General features: G+C 39.8%; 1 protein-coding gene across 1 annotated transcript in view; it reads right to left on the reverse strand.

Moving 5' to 3' along the window:
- The window catches only part of LOC121365118 (amyloid beta precursor protein binding family B member 1 interacting protein), a 48,446-nt gene extending 27,303 nt beyond the window's left edge, over positions 1–21,143 (reverse strand). The window contains exons 1-6 of the mRNA XM_041489084.1: positions 21,090–21,143; positions 19,092–19,179; positions 16,951–17,249; positions 11,342–11,419; positions 8,281–8,440; positions 4,586–4,707 (exon numbers count right to left, since the gene is read on the reverse strand). Coding sequence (XP_041345018.1) covers positions 4,586–4,707; positions 8,281–8,440; positions 11,342–11,419; positions 16,951–17,249; positions 19,092–19,179; positions 21,090–21,143 — 801 coding nt within the window. The remainder of the gene's footprint in view (positions 1–4,585; positions 4,708–8,280; positions 8,441–11,341; positions 11,420–16,950; positions 17,250–19,091; positions 19,180–21,089) is intronic.
- Positions 21,144–24,230: the final 3,087 nt, after the last annotated feature.

Here is a 24,230-nt window from a genome sequence, read left to right on the forward strand (position 1 = left end):
GCTCCTCTGACTACAACTGATTCACATTCAGGCATCTGGCATTTATTTAGCAGAAGCCCAGACCCCCCTGTACTGAAATAATCAATTGTAAAGAGAGAAAGTCTGTAAGGATATCCATGCTGGATCTCTAATGCCACAGTTTTTTCATTAGGGAAACAGGGCTCTGTCACCTAACCAAACGTTACACAGATGTACACTGTAGTCTTTCACCTGTCAATACACACTTCATTTATTACTGATTACCTCCTTTATGTCTCTTTCCTGGAATCTGGAACTACATATATATATATTTGTCAGTGGCTAAAAAACTGGGGAGCAGACTGAACACTGTACTTGTTTCATTACTGTGTGGTCTTCTATTTTTGCTCAGAAGCATTCATCCTAGAGGAGGCAAACCACATGTGTCCAGAAGAGGTCATTTCAAGTCCAGTAGTCAAAGGGCATGATAAAAGGCAAACTCTTTCCTGTGTGAGGACACCCCTGGGAAATGCATGTTTGGTTTGGGATGTCAGGTCATTAATGGGACAAGATGTAGCTGCAGGGCAACTTTCTACAAATATCTACAGATTTGAGAATTAACTATTTCTTACATTCAAAAGATAAGGCTATGCATACAACCTTTCCACTTAGGGACATACCCTTCTCCTTTTGTGTGGAAAGGCAGGTAAAAAGGTAATCAGGGTGTATCTCTCTGCACTGTGTAATGCTCAAACAGTGGAAGACAGAAAGTGTTTTCAGTAGTGTCCAAGAACATCTGTGTTGGCATTTAAGCAAAGCAAACCTGGATCATGATAGAAACAGTACTTAACTACTGCAGTATCAAACTTTCTGATTGATGTTTATGTCTCTAGACTCAAAAAAAGAATTTCCTAAATGAAATAGCACCTCTCTCACACCTTTCACTTTTTCATTCACAGACCCATCCACGTGGGAATGCAGCAGCAACTACTCCTTGCATGGCAAAAACAGGTGCCCCAAGACAGCATGCTCCCTCTGCCTCCTCTTACACTTAGGCTGTATTTTTGCTTTCAAGCTCTTGAGACTGATTTTCCAGAAGATCTGAAAAATCCACAACAGCACAGATCAAACAGTGTGCATAAAACAAGGCAGCTGCCTCATACTCATGACTCATACTTGCTTCTTTAAGCAATGGGCTGCCTGCTTATGCTCATCCAACCTGCACCCAATATTTGTGAGCAGGCAAGAACTGGCCAGCTCACATCCCATTTCAGATCATTGCAACTGCTACTCAATGCAGCATGGTTTGTGCAGAAAAAATAGAACAAGGTCATACCTGCAACTCATATCATGGTGTGTCCCCTAGGAAACTGCACATGAAAAATATTAAAAGATGCCTATAACTGCTCTGAAGATTATAAAATTAAAAAAATACATTAAGCTACAGGCAAGCTTGTTTTGAAACCCCAAAAAGAGAGAGGAATTAAGATTATCAAACAATGAAAAACACCTCCCTTTTCTCACTTCTCTTTCTTTGTACTTTTGCAGCATACTCAATAACCAGGGTCCCTGTTACCCTTTTATGTTTTCATCACCGGGTAACAGTGGAGACAAAAGGAAAACCTTGATTCATAAACGTGGCCAAGCTGGTGAAAAACAAAAGTATCACCTGGTGGATAGTAGGTAAGTATGCAGTATGAAACTTGCTATAATTGTATTGTAACAAAAGATGTTACAAATTCTTACTCCACCTCCTTCTGAATGCTGTTGAAAACTCTTGCTCTTCAGAAGAAATAAAATACCAATTCATTGTATGGGTTCTCCACTGGAAGGTGTAGATCTAGCTTTTGGCTTACATATGAGGGAGCAGAAGCATAAAGTACTCACTGTAGAGACTTTCAATAATTTTCATAAATACTATCCAATAATAAGAAAACAAACAAAAGCACATGTAGGTGGCATTGCCTGCACTTTTTGATTTTATCAAAAGAAAACCACAGGAAACAAAGTTCATGCAAACAGAAGTAAAATAGAGTGTTCAAAGAACATGACCAGCATTTACAGCAAGGAGTTTAGATTCAGCTACACCTTAAAAACAACTATTTTCCTTAATTTTTCTTCCTTTTATAGTATCTTTTAGCTGAGAATTAATCTTTGAGTTTTTTGAAAAGAGATGTTGAGACCTGACAACCCTTCCTTTCAAGAGAAAACCAGCATCACTCAACCATATGACAAAGCATCACCTTTCCAATGCCATAAAGGTTCTCTTTATTTTCCCATGTACCAGTGTGTATTTTTGTTTCACCCTTTAGTCACAGACTTGTGATGCTCCCTCTCTGCAGATGAGTCACTGATGGCATTCATGGAACAGTCTTTTACTACAAGTTCCCTACAGGGTCTATTTTATCACAGTGAGCAGAGGGCAAAAGTGTGCCTGTCTTTGTGGCAAGGGGGACACCTGAGAATTTTATAGAAGCTTTTTCTAAAAGGTATTCCAAACACTTAAAAATTTTTTTCAGAAACAAAGCTGCAGAAAAACTACCAAGTGCTGCATGACAAGAATGACAATCTTCAAAAAAAGCCACGGGCATTAACTGAGCAACATATTGCCAGCATATAGAGAGTAAATCCTGCATTTCAGAACCTCAATTCCACCCCAGAAAATGAAATACTTTTAATTAAGTGTTGTTAAATAGGTCTATAACTAGTTCACAGAAAGAAACAATAAACACTGGCACAGGTCACAGACCTTCTTCAGAGGTCCACTTGTTTTAGGAAGGCATCTTCCCATCTTTATAAGATTGTCTTAAAACGCTAATTGTGTCAAATCCTTGTGATGAAAAGTCCAACAGAATGAGCATGAAATAAACAAGGAATTGAGCTGCTGCATAGCATTAGCACCACTGGGTGTGTCAAAGAAAGCATTCTGCAATTTGTGTACTCCCAAATGAGTTTTATATGGCAGCCTTGACTGAGCCAGAAGGAGGCTGAACATATGAGAACACAGTCCCAAAGCACAAGATTTCAGTTTCCCTTTGGTTACACCATAATTTCTGTACGTAGTTAGCCAGGTAATCACACACCCTACCCCCCACAACCCAGCATTTCCACTTGGTTTGCCTTTTCAGAGACTCACTGCAGATGTGTATTTTAACATGTTTCAGTATTTAGTGTGAGCTCTGTACAGTGCTGATTACTTTCTGATTACGAAGTGCCGATATGACTGTACTATTTTCCCAATTCACAGTGTTTGAGTTTACCACGCCTGACAGATGGTCAGACTTTATTACTGGCAAAATATTTCAACAGTGTGACAGCCACAACTGATCCGGTTTGCTTAGACTGTTCATTTTAGAGCTTATCACAGAGGGGCTAAAGCTCAAGGACTGCAGACTTGGCTGGATCCAGCTGAGACACGAGGACAGACCTACACTTTTGTTTGGTTCTGGTTTAGGTCACATTTATTTCCAAATTTAATTGCAACCAAAATGCAATATCCATCATAGCAGAATATTCATCAAAGTTTTACTTCCTGTTTGAGGTTTAGAGCCTTGCTCTAAACCACTTACCCCAATAACACTACAGTGTATGAATCAAAGGTGGAGCTGAACCTCTGCTGCTGAGTAGGTTTATGTGCTTTAGAAAGGAGGACACTTTGAGCCACCATATCGTATTTCCAAACTTGGCTTCGCTGTTTCATATTAAAAATCAACATTAATCCGCATGCACTGCAGGTAAGTTTTCTTTCCCTGACTATGGATACTTGTATCAATGAAGGAAACTTCTTTTCTGTAGGTTTTATTGGAAGCATAAGCTCTTTCTATAAGAAAACCAATTTCCTAATGAGCAGCTTGGTGAGATTTTCTGCCAAATTACATGTTTGACTCATTTCTTTTCGGCAATGCTGAATTGCTCATTTCTCTCTTGCTGCCCTTAGGAACAAATCAGATGCTCGGTGAGCTAACAGTCAGCTGACATGGGGAAAAGATCCTGTGCCCCAGAATCCAGCAACTGCATGTTCCAGGATGTTTGTAAATACAGCTTTGACCATATAACACAAGAAATACAACAATTTGTGTATACACATATCTGAATAATTTGATGCAATTCAGTGTGCAGACCATCCTTTACAAAGTTAATGTGCACAAGTTACTGATAACCCAATTCTTCTCAGCATAAACAAAATCCAGTAAATCCCCTGTAGCATTTAGTGTACGCTTTATGAAGTTTCATGGACAAGTGGCAAAAATTTGGTCTTCAGGGAAATGCTGATGTTCATCAGCAGAAAGAGTGGGGAAGCTGTAGTAATAACAAAGGCCAGGTTTTTACAGCTGTGCCATCTCACACAGTTCTAAGAGCTGAACCAAGCAGTGGCTGGTACTGGGGGTGAACTACATGCTTCAGTTTTTACCTCTACAGACAGGACTCTAAAACAGTATGAGAAAAAAAGCAGAAAACTCCAATTTTCAAATCCTTGCATTCAAGATCCTGGTGGGTTTTGTGGTTGAAAATATAAGTTTTGCTTTCTCTGAACTGACAGAGCTGAAAGAAATTATTAATGTAAAAGGCAGCATGCAGACTAAATGACCTTAGTTTAGACTCTTATCCAAATACCATGTTAGCTTACCTGGGGATTTTTAAATAAAGCATATTTTTGACTTTTTTCCAAAAACAGGACCTTATTTTCAGTGTCTCGAGTCCAGTCTGATAACACTTCAACAACATTTTCATGGTCTTCAAAAAACCTTTCTGGAGAGACAGAGAAAATAATGTAAGACATTGAAACTGTTTCTGCCCTCTCCTGAGGATGCAGAAATTCCTGTGTAAGAATGTAATCATTATCTGATGTTCCCTCACTCAGGGCTGGACAATCCAGCATCTTTTCCACTGCACAGACGGGTGCAGAATCCACCACACACCACAAGAAACTGTGTTCCATGGAAGGGCAAAGCAGCTGCAGAAGACACCTTATGTAGCTGTGCCATGCTCCTGGATTCCTACTGAACCTCTGTACTGCTGCTTGGAGACTGCAAAGGATGGAGGCAGTGACCCACCAGGAGCAGACAGTTACACCCATGTATTTCATGGCTTTCTGCTTTTGATTGATTTTGGTTTTTTTAAGGTTTGCAGTACTGCAGACTGAGGGGTGGAAGAAGGGATATAGATAAACTTCAGCTAATTAATTAAAAAAAAAAGACTTAATTTATTTGTCTTTTTACTTCTTTTACAATGAAGATTTGCTTTTTGTCAGCAGGAAAAATTCTGTGCACTGAAAAGAAAATGTTTGGTTTTAAGTAACTGTATTTAAAACCACAAATAGCAAAGTAGAAAAAATAGAAAGATAGAACTGATATCAAGATATACTGGTTCACCCAGCATCTCTGTAGTTAACTGTACCAGAGATGTGAGAAACCTAATGTCAGCTCTGTCCCCTCCTGATCTGCTCTGAGCCCCACTCCTTCACCCAGGACAGCCACAGGGTGTGCTGAGATTAGGTAACTCTGAAACTCCGGGTTCATTTATATAAGATTGCTCAACATAAAAACCCTTTTAAAGGAAAAGGAATTCAGCATAACTTGACAGGTCATTTTGGAGTGTCCCAACCTGCACTTTTCTACAAATTCAGTACTGGGATAGGGAATTCACCCAGCTCCAATTTTCCGTAGAATTTTGGCAGTTTCCTGGGAACAGCCATACTCCTATTCCTGTGGTCCCTGGTGATCACATCTTCCAATGGCCTAGACTGGCCCAGAATCAGAGGAAGTAACAAAGCATACATTTTGTAGGCTTTCTTTAACACTTGTTACTTTTGACAAGGGTTTAGTACATCCTATCCAACCTATATCTTGTGAATTAATTAAACTCACAGAATGAGATTAGCTTCAAGACCCATTCACATGTACCCAGTAACTTTTAACACCAACAACATAACACTCCTCATTTAGCAACTGGTACTTCTGCAATGCACTGGAAATAGAAAGCACTATATAAAGCCCCAGTAATGGTTTGAAGGGTGAACAGTACCTTATAGGTCAAGACAGGCATGAAACAATTCTCAGACAGTAACACTAATTTTTGCCACATATATTTTTGTTTGTTCATTTCTGCACCAGGTTTTTCCTGTATGAAAAATGTGATTTTATCATCCTCAGGAAGATCTTTCTAATAATTTACCTAAAAAAGTCATGTCTGGATGCCTACTATAAGACTATAATGGTCTTTATTGCAAAATAGATGCTGGTATGTACAGCCCAGTGTTACATCACCATGTCACTACTGAGATTATTTGTGATATTTAACAAGTATTTAAACTGTAGTTTATTTTATTTACAATTACAGTCTTTCAAAATAACCACATATGTAAGAAAATCTGTCAAGGATCTTGTGATATAAAAGCAGCTTGGACCTTCAATTCAGCAAGAATTATTTGCTACTCAGATTTGCTTCTTAAAGTACACACAATTTTATTCTCTTTAATACTAATGTGGAAAGCAAGCAGAAAGATGAAGTGCAGAAAAGTTCTGTCTTTGTGCTGATAGTAATAAAGCTATCTAGAGCAGCCAAGAAGAATACTGACGAAAATAAAGAATGACTCACATTGTTCTGATTTTGAATAAAATTAACTGCATGTTGCTGTGCATTGGAAGCAGAAAAAAGAACAAGTACTATTCTATTCATATTGAAACTGCCTTCTGCAAACAAAAAGGCTCCATCCTCAGCAGATCTGGACCTGGTAACAGATCACTGCATCAGGAGTTAATAGATTTTTCCTTTATTCTTGAACCAGATACAAGTTTACTTCCTTTAGTATTTTTGTTCTTTCCTGGCTTTTAAAATAATTTTTATTCATTATGAGAGTAATTCCTTATTATACCAATACCCTAACACTAACCAAAATCACCTAGCATTAGCTGGGACTAAAGCAGCACAACTAATTTTCACCAAAAAACTCCAACCATTTACCCCTATGGTTGTAACAAACAATCTCCTTGATATCTTCAGTTTTAACTGCATTATGGGAAATTCAAATATCTATCCAGATTATGAAGAAACACAAGTACATTCTTTTTAATGACTATGGAGATTCAGCAACCATATGTTTATTGTGATGTCATCCTAATACTCAGACATGTTTGTCCAAGTCACACTGGACAAAAAGGAAGCAAATTTCTAAGACAGGAAAACATTCCAAAATTATTCAGTGACCTTTGTCAGATTTCTACGGTCAAATGACATTTCCAGTCTTTTCTTAGTTAAGATAAGCAAGTTCAACAGAATGCAGCACCATTATCTTAATCAAGTAGCAAGAACAGATTGGCAGTAAATTTCTGTACCACTCTTACAAGCAGATGAGCATCTCCTTGCTCGTGACCAGTTGGGCTTTTTTTTCCAGTTATTTTAAAATTTCTATCATTTAATTTAGCAGAATGACTACACCTGGGGCTCTTTTAAAGTGCAATATTGATCTTTGACTTTCTTTGACAATTTTCCCATCTCTGCTGGGAGACTGTAAACAGAATGTTAAACGCTGTTTGACAATTTTCCATTTCTCTAGGTCAAATGCAACTCTGAAAGAAAGTTGCGGCAATTTTACTTCTCCTTTTGATGTCAATACCTTTTCAGTTTGGCAAATAAAAAAATATTTCACAATTAGAGAATACTGTGTTCTTAATGAAAGAAGCCTTGAAGCCTTTTTCAAACAAGATTTATTATGTCGCACAGAACAATTCCTAAGTTTTGCAAGCTGTTTCCTAGGACCTGGAGGCCCGGTTAAATACTCCAGAAGTCATAATTCACCATCAGCAGAGCTGCAGCCCCATCACAGAGCAGTGCCCTGTACACAGCTACACTTAAAAAAACGAAATACCACAAATGAAGAGCATTAGAAATTACTGAAACACTTCTCACAGAGTCTTGTTTAATGACATTTGTTTGGCCAGTATGTAATACATGGCTGCTGACAGCACTCCAGCACTGCATCCTCTCTTCAAAAAGTGGATTGTTCATTTGACTACTGGTGTGTTTGGGTTTGTCATCACCTTGAAATTCACATGGCTCCTTCATTGTGTGTAAAATAATGGAAATGGTGAAAAGCAAGGAGCCTTCTGCAGGTCCCAGCACAGCTGGATGGACTCATTTCTACAGCACGAACACACCAAACATATTCCTGCAGCACCCCTCAGCTTAGAGTCTGTGATGTTCCAACATCAGGGGACACATGGGCAGGAAAAATGTTACTATCTGTTCAAGAATACCAACACTTACCTGATCTTTCAAGACTACCAGCCCTCCATCTATCTGCTATGTGACTACAGCACTTACCAATCTGCAGCTCAGGATACTTCTCATACAGACACCAGTCGACGTTGCAGTCACAATGGGTTTTCTCAAAGAGATTGTCCAAAACATCCCGTGCCACCTGGCGCTCATCCACCATCAGGGACTTCGTGCTGTTATCGTTCATGTGCACCTTGATAACAAGCTGAGAACAAAGTCACAGAACAGTCAGTTAATTTCAGAAGCAACAAAAGGACTAGTCTGAATCTGCTAACATAGATAAGAAAGATAAAGGCTGAAGGTCATTATTGATTCAAAGGCATTCTGTCCCACAGCAAGCTGAGAGAATAAAACAGCTCTGAAATTTTCACACTATAATTTTCACCAAAATAAAGATCTTTTCTCTAAAAATAAAATTAAGCCTTGTCCTATGCATGACTTCAGGAAAGGTGAAATTGCTATGAAGAAAAAGCAGAAGTTAATCTCTTCTCTAAATCTACTAGATGTGCAACTAAGGAAAATGCTTGACAGGGAAACCAAGTGCAAAAAGACAGAGTGTCCTCAATGCAAGCTACAAACATGGAAAATTTAGTTTTAAACAGAAAAAGGATGGAAGGATTTTGCCATGCCAACAAAATAACCTGAAATTGGATTGTACTAAGATGGGCCATAGTCCAACTGTCATCAGTAAGAAAACAGATGAGTTCACAGAATATGCTGAGTTGGAAGGGACCCATCAGGATCACTGAGTCCGTCTCCTGGTCCTGCACAGGACAAGCCCAAGAGCATTGCTCCATGTGCCCAAGAGCATTGTCCAAATGTTTCTTGAACTCTGTCAGGCTTGGTGCTGTGAACACTTTCCTGGAGGGCCTGTTCCAGGCCATTCCCTTGGGCTCTGTCACAGGCCACCACAGAGAAAAAATCCCCTCCTCTTCCCCTCATGAGTTACTAACTGACCAAATTAACCTAAGACACTCATTACTTCTTTTTATGGTGAAGTATTTGTTAAACAAGAAACACAGTGAACTTTCTTCAGAGAGGAACAATGCAAGAAAATGCTGAAGTACCTAAAATGTGATAAAGAACTGGAAGTACGTTATAAGAAAGTACTTAAAATGCTCCACTAGTACTGAAAACAGTAGAATAATTCTCTACAAGGTCTGCACATTGCTGGTGAGTTGGGGGGACTTTCCATATTTTTGTTTAAATAGCTCTTTATTTTAAAATGTGTGCATAGAAGCTTTGGTTCTGTAGAGACAACCTGTGTAAAAGGTCAGGCAGAAGCAGAGTTATGATCCCCAAGAGAAAAGCTACACTGTCTCTGAAAAGCAAAAACAAGTGTAACAAAAGCCATGAACTTGTTCTGATTCCAATCCCTGTAAGTAGAATCTTCTCTAAAATAAGCATCTGAGCTATAGTGCAGATTATACAGAAAAAGAAGTGTTGTGCATGCATAATTTAACACGTTTAAGGCAAAAGGGGGCTTCTGTCTGGTTCTAACTGACTGCTTAGAAACATGCATGCAGCTTCCATCTTCATGGAATCACAAAACAGCTGAGACTGGAAGGCACCTCTGGTGATCATCCAGTTCAGCTGCCCGGGCAAGCAGGGCCACCTAGAGACCCACAGCAGGACCCTGTCCAGATGGTGTGCTACCATCTCCAGGGAGGGGGACTCCACAACCTGCCTGGGAAACCTGTGCCAGGCTCACCCACTCTCACAGTGAAGAAGTGTTTCCTCGTGTTCAGAGCCTCCTGTGCTTCAGTTTGTGCCCGTTGCCTCTGGTCCCATCACTGGGCAGCACTGAAGACAGCCCAGCTCCATTCTCTGCACCCTCTCTTGAGGTTTTTCTAGAGATAGACAAGCACCACACAGACCCCTCTCTTCCCTAGGCAATCTCAGCCTTTCCTCACATGAGATAATCCTGATCATCTTCACAATACTTTCTGATATTTTCCACTGGGATGGAACTCTCTTGAGTTTGAAGGAGGTGATCTTTAAATATTAACCAGATTTCTTGATCCCTTCTTCCCATCAGGAAGTTCCCACATGGGACTCTTCTTCTTTGAAGAAGCCAAAGTCTGTCTCCTGAAGTCCAAGGCTGTGAGCTTGCATTTCACCACCATCCCTGCCCTCTGCCCTCTGCTTTTAGTAAAAGAGAGAAAACCAGGTTTCTTGACAATATTTAGTCAATTTAGAATTCAAGAATGACACAGTAATTTCATTATAGTGACATAGTCACAAGATTGAACTTACTTCTGTCATATGGTTCCAAGTATTCAGGGGGAGGTGGGAGGGAAGCTGGGAAAGAAAAAGTCTCCCAAAGGAGAATTGCTAACACTACAAGGAAAAGAGGGTGACCAGTGAGCAGTCATAACTTTAGTTACAGAGCTTTACAAAGTCAACATCGGTGAAATCCTCCCAAGACATTCTCTCAGAAGAAGCATTTGTAGATGAACATAAAATGTTCTGTGGGAACCATCTCAAGATCGGACATTCCCAAATTTATTGGAAACTTCCATTCTTCCTGGAAGCTTTGCAGGCTCCAACGCTTCCCATCTTCTTTGAGCAAGACTGAAAGGTCATGACTATTTTTAGTTCACATCCATTATTCAGAGTTACTGAACACCTGCAGCTTCTAATTTGTTGGTCTAAAATAATTTTTAATATGCTTATACATTACTACAACTGCTGTGAAAAGATTTAGCAAGAAGACCCTCATTAATTTAATAGGGATTAGCTAAATCCACATCTACTATGAAGAAAAGTTTAATACTCCTGGAATCAGCACAGCATAAGTAAGCAACATTTTCATGTATACTCTGCTTTCTCTAAAGCAACTTATCAGCACAGTGGGTTTTGTCCCAACACTGAAAAAAAGAAAAAAAGGCAGCACTTTCCAAGTCCTCTAAAAAATAAGTCTGTTGGAGGCAGCATTCATCCAGGGACTTCTCTTGAGGTGGATGACAAGAGCTTCACAGAGTATCTTTACAGATAAAATAAGGAAAAGCCTAGTCATTTTAGTAAGAAATTTATTATTAATAAGAATGTTAACAGATATTTAGGTGGTAGCTCTAATGGTAGCATTTACTCTTTTATGGCTCACCTTTCTAACTTTGGCTTCCTTCAATTTCTCCAAGGCAAGTTTAATCTTTTCAGCTTTAGCCTTTGCCTCTAGTTCTTCCTGAAAAGACACAAGACATTTAGTATATTTTTTGTTAAGTAATCTCAGCAATTTACATTTACTTGAAAAGGGTTGTTTCTTGATACTTATATCCTGAAGATAAAGCTTGTCACAGCAAACTTCATACACACAGATAACTTCCAGCCTTCCTTGACCTAATATCCTTCAGCCAAAGCTTTGATTTGCAAGTCCAGTGCTCCCTGCTGGTGCTCAGCCATATAGTTCTTACCTGATCTGTTCCTCAAATGCTACAAGAGTGCCTGAAAACTGGACTCTTCTATGTTTCTGTACATACAGCTGGTACAAAAGAGAAGGTGAAGGAAGATTTAGCCTCAGTGAAATAGCATTGTGGATGCAGCTCCTTGGAATAAAACTCGCTTCTCATTAGGGTAAGAGAACTAGAATTTGTAGGATTCTACTGAAATTTTGGCTTGCAATTACACCACTTATAATTTTATACTCTTCAGTACATTAATTTACTTGAATTTTTTGACTTGCCACATATGATCTCTTACTGCACAGATACTTACTGAGAGGAACACCTCCATTAGCTGGCTTTTATTCTATGAATGGACCTATTCATATCAACACAGACACAGTCAGAGCACACAAGTTCATTCCACAGTAAGAATCCCAAAAATCTCAGTATCACCCAGCTCTCCTTTTACAAAGCAGCTCTATCAATACCATGCCTCTCTCCTAATATCAATAACATTTGTGATCCAAGAAGACTCTGGATCCCCAAGGGCTAGGAATTTTAGCTACATGTACTAAACGTAGTACTAGGTGCCTGGTGTTGCCTCTGTGACTGCTGTACAGATTGGGACTGTTCCTTTATACCATCTCTCTTCCAGAACTCTCCTCCAGTCACATTTGGAGTTGGAAAAGCACGTTTTGGACAGCAAGTGACTGTGGTTCCTGAGGCTGCCTTGGACCCTTCCAGTACTACTGGAGGGTTCCGTTTCTTTCCAACTTAACATCCCTGTTGCCTCTACTGAAGACGGTCTTGTATTTGCTGTTTTGCCTCTCTGCTGATTTTTGCTGTCCCTGTTGCTCTCTTACTTTCACAGTTTCATTTTTTTAAAAGGGGTAGGATTTTGTGCTACACTACTCACAGACTACAAACTTACAGTCAAGGACTCTGGGAGAAAGTTCCTGTTCTGCTTCCACACAAGATTTCTGTTACTTTCAGCCTCCATTTGCTACCCTAAAGTCATAATTTTTAGTGGTTTTCACACCAACAGAACTGACTACAACTCATAGAAGACGCACTTGCAGGAAACTAAGCCTAACTAAGCATTGCCATCACTTCCCTGTTACTGAGATACCATACAATCATAGCAAAGAAAGAGAAATAAGGTTATCTTATTCACCCCAAGTTTTGGGGCATATTCAACAGCAGCTAAAGTACTCCTGACTGACACCCCTCCTGCTGAACTAAACATCTTTTGTTTTATCACTGCTTCAAGCATGTTTCCTGTTATCAAATTCTCCACTATAAATACCATGCAATCAGTTAAAAATATCTCTTTTTTTTTCTCTGCAGGTGTGGAAATTTGCATTGCTACAGCTCAGCAGTGCTTAACTTAGAGAATCCAAAAAAGGCCTCTGTAGTTCAACACAAGCAGTTGCACAAAGGTGGCTGCTGCAGTGAGGCTGACGGGTGTACAGAGGGAAAAGCCACAGCCTCTCACGCTGTGGCCCTCCCCTCACCACCTCTATGCAGCAAGCAGGAAAAACATCTTAACTAAAGTGGTTGAGTGTGGTGTGGGCAGGCTTTCTCATGAGAATTTTAGGCAGGTATAATTCAGGCTTCAACTGCATGTGACCTGTGTTGAACAGAGTTCTCACACTGTATAAATCTGTGCAACAGAGCTTTCACCTGACAGCCTTCAAGGTTTCATAAGCTTTGACTTAATGCAGAAAAAGGAAATAAGCTGTTTCCTAATTTGCAAAATTTTAGCAGTGTTAGAGAAATGTTTTGACAAGCTACAGGATTTGTTTTCCCACTACAGGATCATCACCACGTTTTCTGGATCTTTAAACAGAAGCACATAAAGTCATCATGTCAATAGCAAATGATGAAGCCTTATTTAGCTTAAGGGCAGTTTTAAAAAGAAATGTCAGGGTTGATGGAAACTTATGAGACAGCTCTATGCTTCCCTGAAAGAAAGGCTGTACTTCTTTATTTTGGCACACCTAAAGGTTAGAAAATAGGGTCTTAATATCATGGCTGCATTGGGAACTACTAACACTGCTCTTATTTGACTGTGGATAACCAGAAGTGTTAAACACAACTTCAGCCTTGATTGCTCAAGAATCACTTATCAAGAATCTGGCTAACAGGAACGTGGTTTTTGATGACACAAAATACATTCCACTTACAGCTGAATTTCATTCTACTGAGCAGAAATGTCATGTCAAAGCAAATACTAATCAAGAAAATTAATATTAATTTGAAATTGATTCTTTCCATATTAATTTAAAATGGTTATTACCTTCATCATTCACACTGCAACCTGTGTAATAGCCCTGTGGGCAATTTTGTGGACAGTAAGCCACAGTGGGTATGCCACTATGTATTTGAGTACAACCTGTATCATAAAATGAGGCAAAGGCTGCAGGAAAAAGCCAAACCAATGCCTTAAATGAGGAAATAAAGTATTGCCACTATATTCCTTAGAAATGCTTCTACAACCTGTTCCTATCCTTCTCTGACATGCCCCAAATCTGGAAAGAGACCAGAATATCATTAGAAATCAGTCTCAGAGGAACAGTTCAACTGAGGGAGAAGCGATTTTTGGCTACATTTTTTTCATATCGAATTCCAGTTATGTTTAGCAAGTACATACTCTTTCCACTCTAAAATCCTGTTTGATCTTCAGGTAATGTACAATAATGTCAGTTAATAAAGAATTAGCTCAGTACAACATTCAATGGAAAGAAATTCATCATGGTTGATTTCAGTGAGCTTTAGACCCCAGCATCAATAAAAACACTGCCTGGAAGAGAGGCCTGAGGGTCCACAGTCAGACTCCTGCCCAAAGCAGGATGACACCGACATTAGATCAGATCAGTCATGATTTTGCCTAGCAAAGCTTAGAAAACCGTCAAAGAAAGGGAATCTGGAATCTCTCTTGGTCACCTGTTCCAGTGCTACACACCATCTGAAGTGGAAGACATTTTCCTAATGTCCTCTCTGAAATTACAAAGCTACAATATGTAGAGGTTTCCCCTTCCATGTTGGTGACCTAACACTGCCATGGAAAAATTTGGCTCCACCAGCTTAGCATCTATCCTTCAGGCATGTTTAGGCTGTCATTAGATCACTCCCCAGCCTCCTCTGTCAGACTGGACAGGCACAGCTCCCTCAGCCTGTCCTTGCTGGCCCCTGATCACTGCATGCCTCTGGCCATTCCATCAGCTCTCTGATGGACGTTCTCCAGTATCTCCACATCCAGAGCGGAGTGCAGCATTCCAGCAGTGGGACCACCAGTGCCAAGAGAAAGAAACAAGAACTCCTTAGTTTACTGGCCATACTCCTCCCAAGGGAGGCCAGTTTCCTCTTCTGAGATGATCCTTCACTCAAGGTTCTTATACCCTGTGGTATCCAGCAGGATCTCCTTTTCAGCAGGGCTGCTGCTCAGCCTGTCCTTTCCCAGAGTGTACCAATGGTTAGTACACCCCAGGTGCAGGACCATGTACATTGCAGGGTTTCTGAGAGTTTTACTGGCCTAGTTGTCATGTTTTAAGTTCCCTTGCGCTGAAGGTCTGCGTGTGATCTTGACAGTCAGTGCCCCTAATTAAAAGCATCTTCAGCACAGCTGCAGGTGGGTTTTTATGTCATCACTCAGGTCACAGACGAAAACGTTAAACAATACAAACCCCAGTGCTAATCCTACTTGCTCCTAGACAGCAAATCATTGACTAGCTCTTGAGTCTGGCCAGTCTCAGCCCACCTAACTAGCTTCCAGACCATACTTGTCAGCTGGCAAACCAGACTACTTAGAAGTTTGGTACTTCCTTAAAGTCTGAGTCTAAATCAAGATGTGGAAATTTTTGAAAGAAATGGATAGAACTCATCTTGATAGAACTCATCTGATCTCTTCTATATCAGTCATACTAGTTACATAAAATACTTCAGCTTTTGAAGCTGTTTAGATGGTATTTTGCAAATGTTGATATTCCTTTAAGACAGGAAGTGAACTATTATCTTTGAGGTGCAGAAAAATGGCAAAGCTTCTCCCATATGTTTATGAGTTTCATTCTTCAAACAGTATTGAAAGGTCCTATGCATCAAATGAAGCTTTATCTAGTGAATCACTTTTTATGTCATCAGACATATCCAATTTTCCTATCCAATTTTCTGTTGCTTTTGCTGAATATGTCTGCTGCATGATTCCAAACACAGGGGCATCAGTGATGTTGAGGTGATTCATATTCAGTTCACGTGGGCTTTTAAACAGCAATGAATTGACCATGGTTTTAAGCAAAATTGACTGACACATTTTATGTTCCCTAAATGTAAACATCTTCTCTCAATCATAATTACTGTGAACATGAATACTGAAAGAGATGTATTTGTGTATTTAATGATTTCAGTTTCATTTTTTGGGGGGCTGCATCACTCTTTTAATGCCGTCTCTTCTCACAGGGCTGTGCCAGGGCAGAATTCTCACATTATCTACCTCCCTACCGCTTCATGTCAAAAAAATACTATAAATATCACATTTTATTTCAGTTGTTAAAACAGCTCTGCAAGAAACACAAACATGGAGAAGGTTGTGATAAGTCTGAAATTTTAGATACAGGTAAGCCAGTTGCTCATAAATAGTTATAAATAGTTATCTACTGATAACTTTGGCACCTCCTAGGAGCATTTGTCCCCTATTGCAGATAGTCTTCATTACTTCCTTTCAAAGGCAAGACCAAGAAGAACAGTAATTCCATGTTAGGACCAGGAGAGATACTTCCTGTGCTTGTCCCTGGACCTGGTCACCTAGCAAATATTGAGTTTTCCACAAATTAACTGCTTTTCCTATTGCAAGAAATCACTTAGGCCAGGGATGTAGCTGAGAAACATCCACAAAATTTTCTCATCAGTACAAATAGCACAGACTGCAATGAACACACATAGTGACATCTTCACAAAGTGGAGATCACTAGCCATGCTTTGCACTTATGCCAAAACCAAGCTCTCTATAAGAAGATACTGACTTACCAGTGCTTCTTAGAAGAGTTCAGTGATAAATTTTCTGTTGCAATAAACCATATGCAATGATTATGCCTGTACTGGGCTATCAAAATGATGATTAGAAACATGAAGGAACGGGCAATAGGTCAAGGAACAGGCAGAAACTGATGAGGTCACAACAGTAAAAATTTCACTCCAGAGTTCATCACGTTTCATCACTGCAGAACCTTTCCAAGATGCATCTACCTGGGAGATCCACCTGTGTTCCAGTGCCAAATACCACTGCAAAATGGCAAGAACTAGTGAAGGTTTAAAATAAGGTTTGACCCAGACTTACCTGAGTAAGTGGCTCAGGAGGAGGTGGCGGCGGTGGTGGTGGAAGTTCTGACTCAGGGTCTGGAGGTGGAGGTGGAGGGGGCAAATCATCCCAGGACTGACCAGTAATGGTAACATAGGGGCTTACTTTAGAATAAATGTCATTATTCAAGCCTGTTGAAGGCTGAGTGACTGTACTTTGCTGGTTGCAAGAAGATGTTTTCTGGGCTTGTAAAGTTTTCTGTTCAACATCATTAAGGTCTGCTACAAGGTCAGCCATTAATGCATCCAGGTCTTTGTCCTCTAGGGCATTTAGCGATTCTGTAAAGAAAACCACAAAACGTGTCAGAGAGTGAGGGCAATGCAAAGCACTGTTTCCAATTCAGCAGAGATTAAATTGCAGAAGGCATGGTTACAGGGTTATGGGAAAGGAAACAACATTTTACATGGGTTCAAGAAACAAATGTGCTTTTGAAACAGCCATTACTCTGGTCATACTGAAGTTCAGAGTACAAGGAACTCTACGAACACAAACTAAACACGACAGGAAGCTTCAGTTCCAGTGATACAGTCTCAGGCCCTTATGATGTTACAAGCATGGCCCTGATCCAGCAAGGTTACTGGGTTCATGCTTAGTGATATGAATGCAAAAAACTCCATGAGCTCCCCTTAGGCTGTAAGCACATACATAAATGCTTAGCAAGTCCTGGGACAGCACACAACAAACCATGTAACTGAGGCCTAGATCAAGAATACCTCCATATATTATTGCTATTCTACAACTTTAAAATTAAAATGAAGCAGAATCAAAGAATATGAAGAGACAAGAAACTGCATGGTATCATCTGCAGCACAGCAGTAATTGTGTGATCTGTGACATACCACATGGGTGGTACATCACACATGCTTTTGAGGCTCCTTTAAGTAATGAACAAACAAAAAAGTCTGTGAAAAGAGTCTTACAAACCAGCTAGAAACATTGTAACTTTTTCTCTCTGGTTTCTACTCTGACAGAGTAGAAGATAAAATCCTACACCAGAACTTCATATGTAATTTGTGGTTGTTTGAACTAGCCATGGTGTAAAGATATACTGTGGAGTAAACCCCTGTAGGATGGTTTAGCTTTCTAGAAGAGAAGGGCTCTTTAAGATTGAACAGAGTCAGTGATTTACATCTCTTAAAAGAGTCCAGTTAAGAAATAAATAAACAAATAACTGGGAAAACCTTTAAGTGAGATTTTGCGAGGGATGGATAGCACTGAATTAGATACTCAAAAATGCTAATATAGTCCAACAAAGAATAGTAATTCATAAGTGTGGAACATGTCATAAGGCCATCTCAGTTTACTCTGCTCTCCCTGATATGTTAATATAGTATTTAATAAGTTTTTATCCCTGTTATGTTAATATAGTATTTAATAAGTTTTTCTTTACGGTGGGAAAGTTGCCTTATGATCCTTTTCATTAACACAGTTCTACCCACTTTGCTGATAGAGTCTTTAGGAAGCTCAACAGGGAACTGATCCTGGGACAAACCCAGAGGTTAACACCAACTCAGGGTAATGCAAACAACCAGGTCTCCGTCAAATACCCCAAAAAAATCCCCCCAAAAAATCTAAAACACAATCACAACCAAAATCAAAGGAAGGGTTTTTACTTCAAACTCAGACAAATCCCCTCACTTGGTTTGCCATACAGTCTCAGCAAGCAGCTGTACATACAAAAGTGACAGTGCAAACCAAAATGAGAATAAGCACTGAAAAATGGAAGCAGCTGAAGCTGACACTTCCACTGGACAGAAATGCTTACGCAGCTCTGACATCACACTGAGGAACTTCGTCTTTCACCAGGTTAAATCCTTACATTAAAAAGGTTACATTTCAGAAAGTTATTTGGGAGACTACTCAAGTTTGTTTTCCTCTACACTCAGACATTTTTAAAAGTCTGACTTCTAGTTAAACTGAGTAATGCCCTCCCAAAATTGTTCCCTTTGAAGTTTCCTAAACTGAGACACAAAAATATACCTCCCCCTCCAGTAAAACAGGGTTCTTTTGTTTGGTATTGGGTTTTTGACAAGGGTATGTAAAGATTTTCTTTTCATTTGTTGCTGTGAGGTATTTTAAGCAAGCATAAAAGGCATGAAAGAGTCCATTCAGCTACTTACCATTTAAATCTTTAAAACCAACTGTAAAGCTCAAGTCATTGTTGGACACTTTGGGGCATGGAGGTGGTACAGTCTCCACTCCTAAACTCTGTTAAGGTAGAAGCAAAACAGGTATCTGTTGATATAATTACTATTACATACATTAACATTTGAAAATCAATTACCTGAATTTATCTAATGAAATAAATTCTTCTTCAAGAACAGAATGGCACGCACTGCTCTCTGAGATTATGTTGGACTGGAAGACTAACTAGGGCCAGGACAAGGGTTCAAGCACTGTCTCACAATCATGGCAAGGGTTTTGCATGTTCTCAATCCAGTGTTGATGGCAGCAACTCCTGTCAGCCAACACCTGGGCTTGGTGTGGGGAACAGCAGAGAACTGGACTGTTTCCAATTGAGACAGTGGGCAAAGCCAGACTGATTTTCAGCTTCTTGGGTTTTTTGAAGAGGGATGTGGAAAGAGTTTAGCTGTGTACACATTTGAGCCACAGTGTCATTTTCTTTCCAGAGTGCTTTATTTATCAATATAAATGATAGCTGTTGCTTTCTGCTATTTTTGAAAAAAAACAAAAACAAAAACCAAACCCAAATAGAACAAACAAAACCCCATGCTATTGCAATGTAAACTGTAAACCTGTGTAAATAGAGAATTCCTAATTTGCAGCAGAAAAGGCCAATTATGAATTTTCATTTTTTTCAGCCCTGTTATGCCATCTAGAGGTATCTCTGTGTGCTTCTATCATTTACACTTACTTTAGGAACTGATAGACTGGTGAAAATGTGTGAAAAACTATCTACAGTCTTGTTTTGAAAGTTAAGAGTCTGAGGGAATGAACAGATCCAGTTCAGCTAACTGAAAGTCTTCAGGCTTTCAGACACCCCTGCCTCCTTCTCCCACACCATGCTGATGTGAGATGTGGTGCCAGGACTTTAGAGAGGAGGAGAAGCCTGTCTCAATTTCAGGAACACTCTGTCCCACCCAGTACTGCACCAGGGAGAACAGAGACAAGAGACTCACACTCTTACACTCTTTGTAACACTGCAGTGTCCAGTCTGAGGAGGTAAAATTTATCACAAGCAGACTTTTGTTCTTTTGAAGGCATAATAATGAAATGAGATTACCATAAATCCCTCCATATATAAATATATAAATACATAAAATAAATATGCACATTTACAAAAAGCCCTAAAGAGCAGAAAGGCTACTGAGGGACAAGGTATTGTGATTTGACAGCTAACAACACCATGTGAAATCTTGGCTTTCACCCAGCTTAAACACAATTTCTATTCTGTGCCTCAGAATTATTGGTATTTATTTTGTCAAGCACTGGCATTCACCAAGAAGAAAGACCCTCTCAAAACAGAGGCTCTAACCAAACTCACACATCCAAGATGACAACTTAAGTGTTTTCAATCATGCATTTATTAAAATACAACAAATGTAATCCCTTTGTAGATTTTTTTTCTAGAAATAAAAATTCTCCTTTCGTCAGCTTTTGCAGGAAGTATTTCATGATTAGAGGTTTAGAAAAAGGCTCATGCTGTTTTATACTCTCAAGAGTGTATTCTGCATTGGGAACAAAATCTCCATGAATTCTTGAATGCCACCCTCACTGCAGCTTAATATTTTGCCATATCTAAAGAATCCTTTAAACATATATTCAAAATGTTGCTTTCATTTCCAAAGTTCACATTCAACACTCAGGCTACATCCCATTACCCATGTATGCCAAGCATTCATACCTGAAAATTCAGACTCAAACTCTTCCTGTTTTCACAGAATCCTTTAATTTCTTTGGATCAAATCCAGAAAAATTTAAATTGCTGGGGTGTTTTTTTTTTTTTTTTTTAGATAACTAATAGTACAGGAATTTCTTGAGTGTTGTCTACTGCAAAATCAGTTTATAGTTAGGTACATGACCAACTTTTTGGCTCAGTATTTCTCCATTTTTCTTTCAATTATTACTGCACTGAGAGAGCTCCAGTCTTACCTAACCTCAAGAGACCTGAGGAAGCCCACTGAGATGAGGAAAATGGGTACACGCTGCATGATCGCCGATGGCAGCGCTTGCTGCGAGAGGCCAGTGTGAGGACAGGATCCCACACCGGTGGTGCTCAGCTATGGAGAAGACACAGCTCCTGTAATAATCCTCTTCCTCATAAATCTGTTCCTTTGCAGGGAAAGAAGCAGTGTAAAAGGGTATCTGCCATGAAATGCTACCAGAGACAAGGACTAGAAACATCATTTTATTAAGAGGCTCAAGCCTGCAAAGGATTGAGAACTGTGGTACCGAACACATAAAACCACGGTCCAAACTAGGGCCAATCTTTAAACATGTAAGTAGTCCTATCAGTTCTCTGGGTTTGTGTGCACCTGTACTGGACTTTGTAACAAGGTTTGGGGAGGAGGGCAGCATGGCTGCAGCAGTGACTTCTGTGAGAAGGAAGTTCTCCCCACGTCAGAGAGGGACAGGAGTTCATGGTGGCTCCAAGACTTGGTGCTGGCCAAAGCAATGCTGGTGGCACCTCTGTGACAATGCACTTAGAAAAGGGTAAAAAATGCTGCAGAGCAGCTGTGAAAGAGCAGTGGGAAAATATAAGCAATATAACCCTGCAGACTCCAAGGTCAGTAGTGAGGAGGGAAAGATGTTCCAGATGCTGGAGCAGAGACTCCCCTGCAGGCCATGGTGAAGCAGGTTGTTGCCCTGCAGCCCATGAAGGACCATGCCAGAGCAGATATCCATACTGCAGCCTGTGGAGGTCCTCCTGCCACAGCAGGTGGACATGCCCTGAATGAAGATGAGGATCACAGTGTGCCACACTGCAGCAGGCTCCTGGTGGGAACTGCAGCTTGTGGAGACACAGTGCCCTCACAGCACAGGTTTTCTGGTAGGACCTGTGACCCCATGAAGGACCCACACCGGAGCAGGCTGCTCCTCCAAGACTCTAAGTGGGAAGGATCCAGGCTGGAGCAGCTGTTGCAGAACTGCAGCCTGGAGGAAGGTCCCAGGACTGTCTCCCTTGGGAGGGTCCCCATGCTGGAGCAGTGTGAAGAGGAAGGAGCAGCAGAGATAAAGCATTATGAACTGACTGCAAACCCCACTCCCCATCCCCCTGTGCCACTTGAGTATGAAAAGGTAGAAGAGTTGGAAGTTAAGCTGAGCCTGGGAAAAAGGGAAGGGTTGGGGTAAGGTCTTATTAGTTTTATTCTTATTTTGCATTATCCTACCATCTTATAAACTGGCAATACATTAATTTAATTTCCCTATGTTGAGCCTGTTTTGCTCAAAGATAGTTAGCAAGTGATCTCCCTGTTCTTACCTCAATTTCTGAGCTTTCCATTGTAATTTTTCTCCTTGTTCTGCTGAGGAGGGGATGTGATAGAACACCTTGGTAAGCACCTGGTAGCCAGCCAAAGGCAACCAACCACAGCACCTTACAAGATGAGGACCAGGTTGATGCAAGAAAGCAATCAACTGAGGACAGGAACAACGCTAATGACTATAAAGACTGGTAAGAAAAGAAAACCAGCAAGTTTCCTGTTCATCAGTCTTAATGCTTTTGCTTTCATAGAGCATGTTGAGTCATGTAACTATTCCATGGATAAATTATTAAGGTCACTAAACCGTAAAATCAGTATCTGTTTTTTGAGAATTGTGATGTAACTAAATAAGGCACACATAACCAAGAACTGAACTTTCACTTTTCTCTCATATCCCTGAAATCAAAGACTTAAAGATTTGAGAACTGGATACTCTTAAAGACGTTTTAATAGGATGTGGTTGACAGAGCTGAGGGCAGCCGTAGCCCAGCCATGGAGATTGCACAGCTCTGCGCAAGGAACAGACATGATACAGGACTGAGTGAGTGGAGAGTTGAAGTCATCTTGTCTGCTTCCTTTCCAGCTGACACATCCACACCGGGTGGCTCACTCACTCTGTATCACACTTCTCACACAGAGCCTTGTACACAACATTCTGGTTTTGTAGACTCAGCTGGGTGGCATATGATTACTGAATCTTAATTCATTTATTTGGATCAACAGCTGTGTAGCTTCCTACACACCTGGCACTTGGAGCATCAATTTTCATAGAAAGGCTAGATAAAATGGCACTTATTTGATCAGGCAGAGTGAAGATACTTTTGTTATGTGACAAAAAATGGAGCAGCAGTTCATATTGACAAGTATCTCATCAGTGTTTAAATAATGCTGAATAATTTTATGTTTTCCTGTTTTCTGATTTAGGAGATCAAAATATCTTCTAAGGAAATCTTATCAGTTCCAGTTATTTGTATGTTTTTGGTAGATTTTTTAAAGCAATAGTGACATCAGCTTTCAGGAAAAGATCCTCATACAAGTTCTTTTGACAAACTGAAATCCTCCTTTACTATATTTTTACAGAATAGAAATATAAAAATGGCAAAAAATTACTTGAGTTGTAACCAGTTACAACTTCTTATCACGAGGAGTAGTAAGAACTGTCTAAAAAGGAAAATATCAAACCTCCTCAGTAATTAACAACAGCAACAACAAAAAAGATAAAGTCATGTTGTCATCAAGCCACTGCCTGTACTGGTATTTTATTTTCTCTTGAATTTTTATTGATTTGGTTTAGGAAGACAAAATTGTTACCATCATCAACAAATATGCTAAAAATTTTTTATGTTAAAACACATTGAATGATCTCTTAAATTGGTATAAGAACTCTACATATTCACCAAAGATCTTGCCAAGAGCTAGAACAACTTAAGATAGTAATGAGTCCCCATAACATGGAACTGCAGAAGACTGTCCATCCACTCTTCTTCTCTCCATTTATATCCATTTCTTTTATTTGATTGCCACAATAGAAAGAAACAGATTAGAAAACTTGCAGATTTGGAAATTATCCTGTTGGATGTTGCTGCATTTTGGATCAGCAATTTTTTCTGAATTTTACAAATACCCTTGAACTTATTCAAACCAGAAATTCAAGGTGAAATGTGTAGGTGTATGAGCTATTATTAACAAAACAACGGAAAAGATTTAGCAAAGTGCCCAGAAGAATACCAAGTTTCATACCCAGTCCAACTCTACTGTAACTTTTCCATCGGGTTTTTCTCTATTTTGTACTAATACTAGGAACTCTTAAAATCA

The sequence above is a fragment of the Pyrgilauda ruficollis genome, unplaced genomic scaffold (assembly GCF_017590135.1).
Source record: "Pyrgilauda ruficollis isolate IOZ18807 unplaced genomic scaffold, ASM1759013v1 scaffold12, whole genome shotgun sequence".
NCBI lineage: Eukaryota > Metazoa > Chordata > Aves > Passeriformes > Passeridae > Pyrgilauda > Pyrgilauda ruficollis.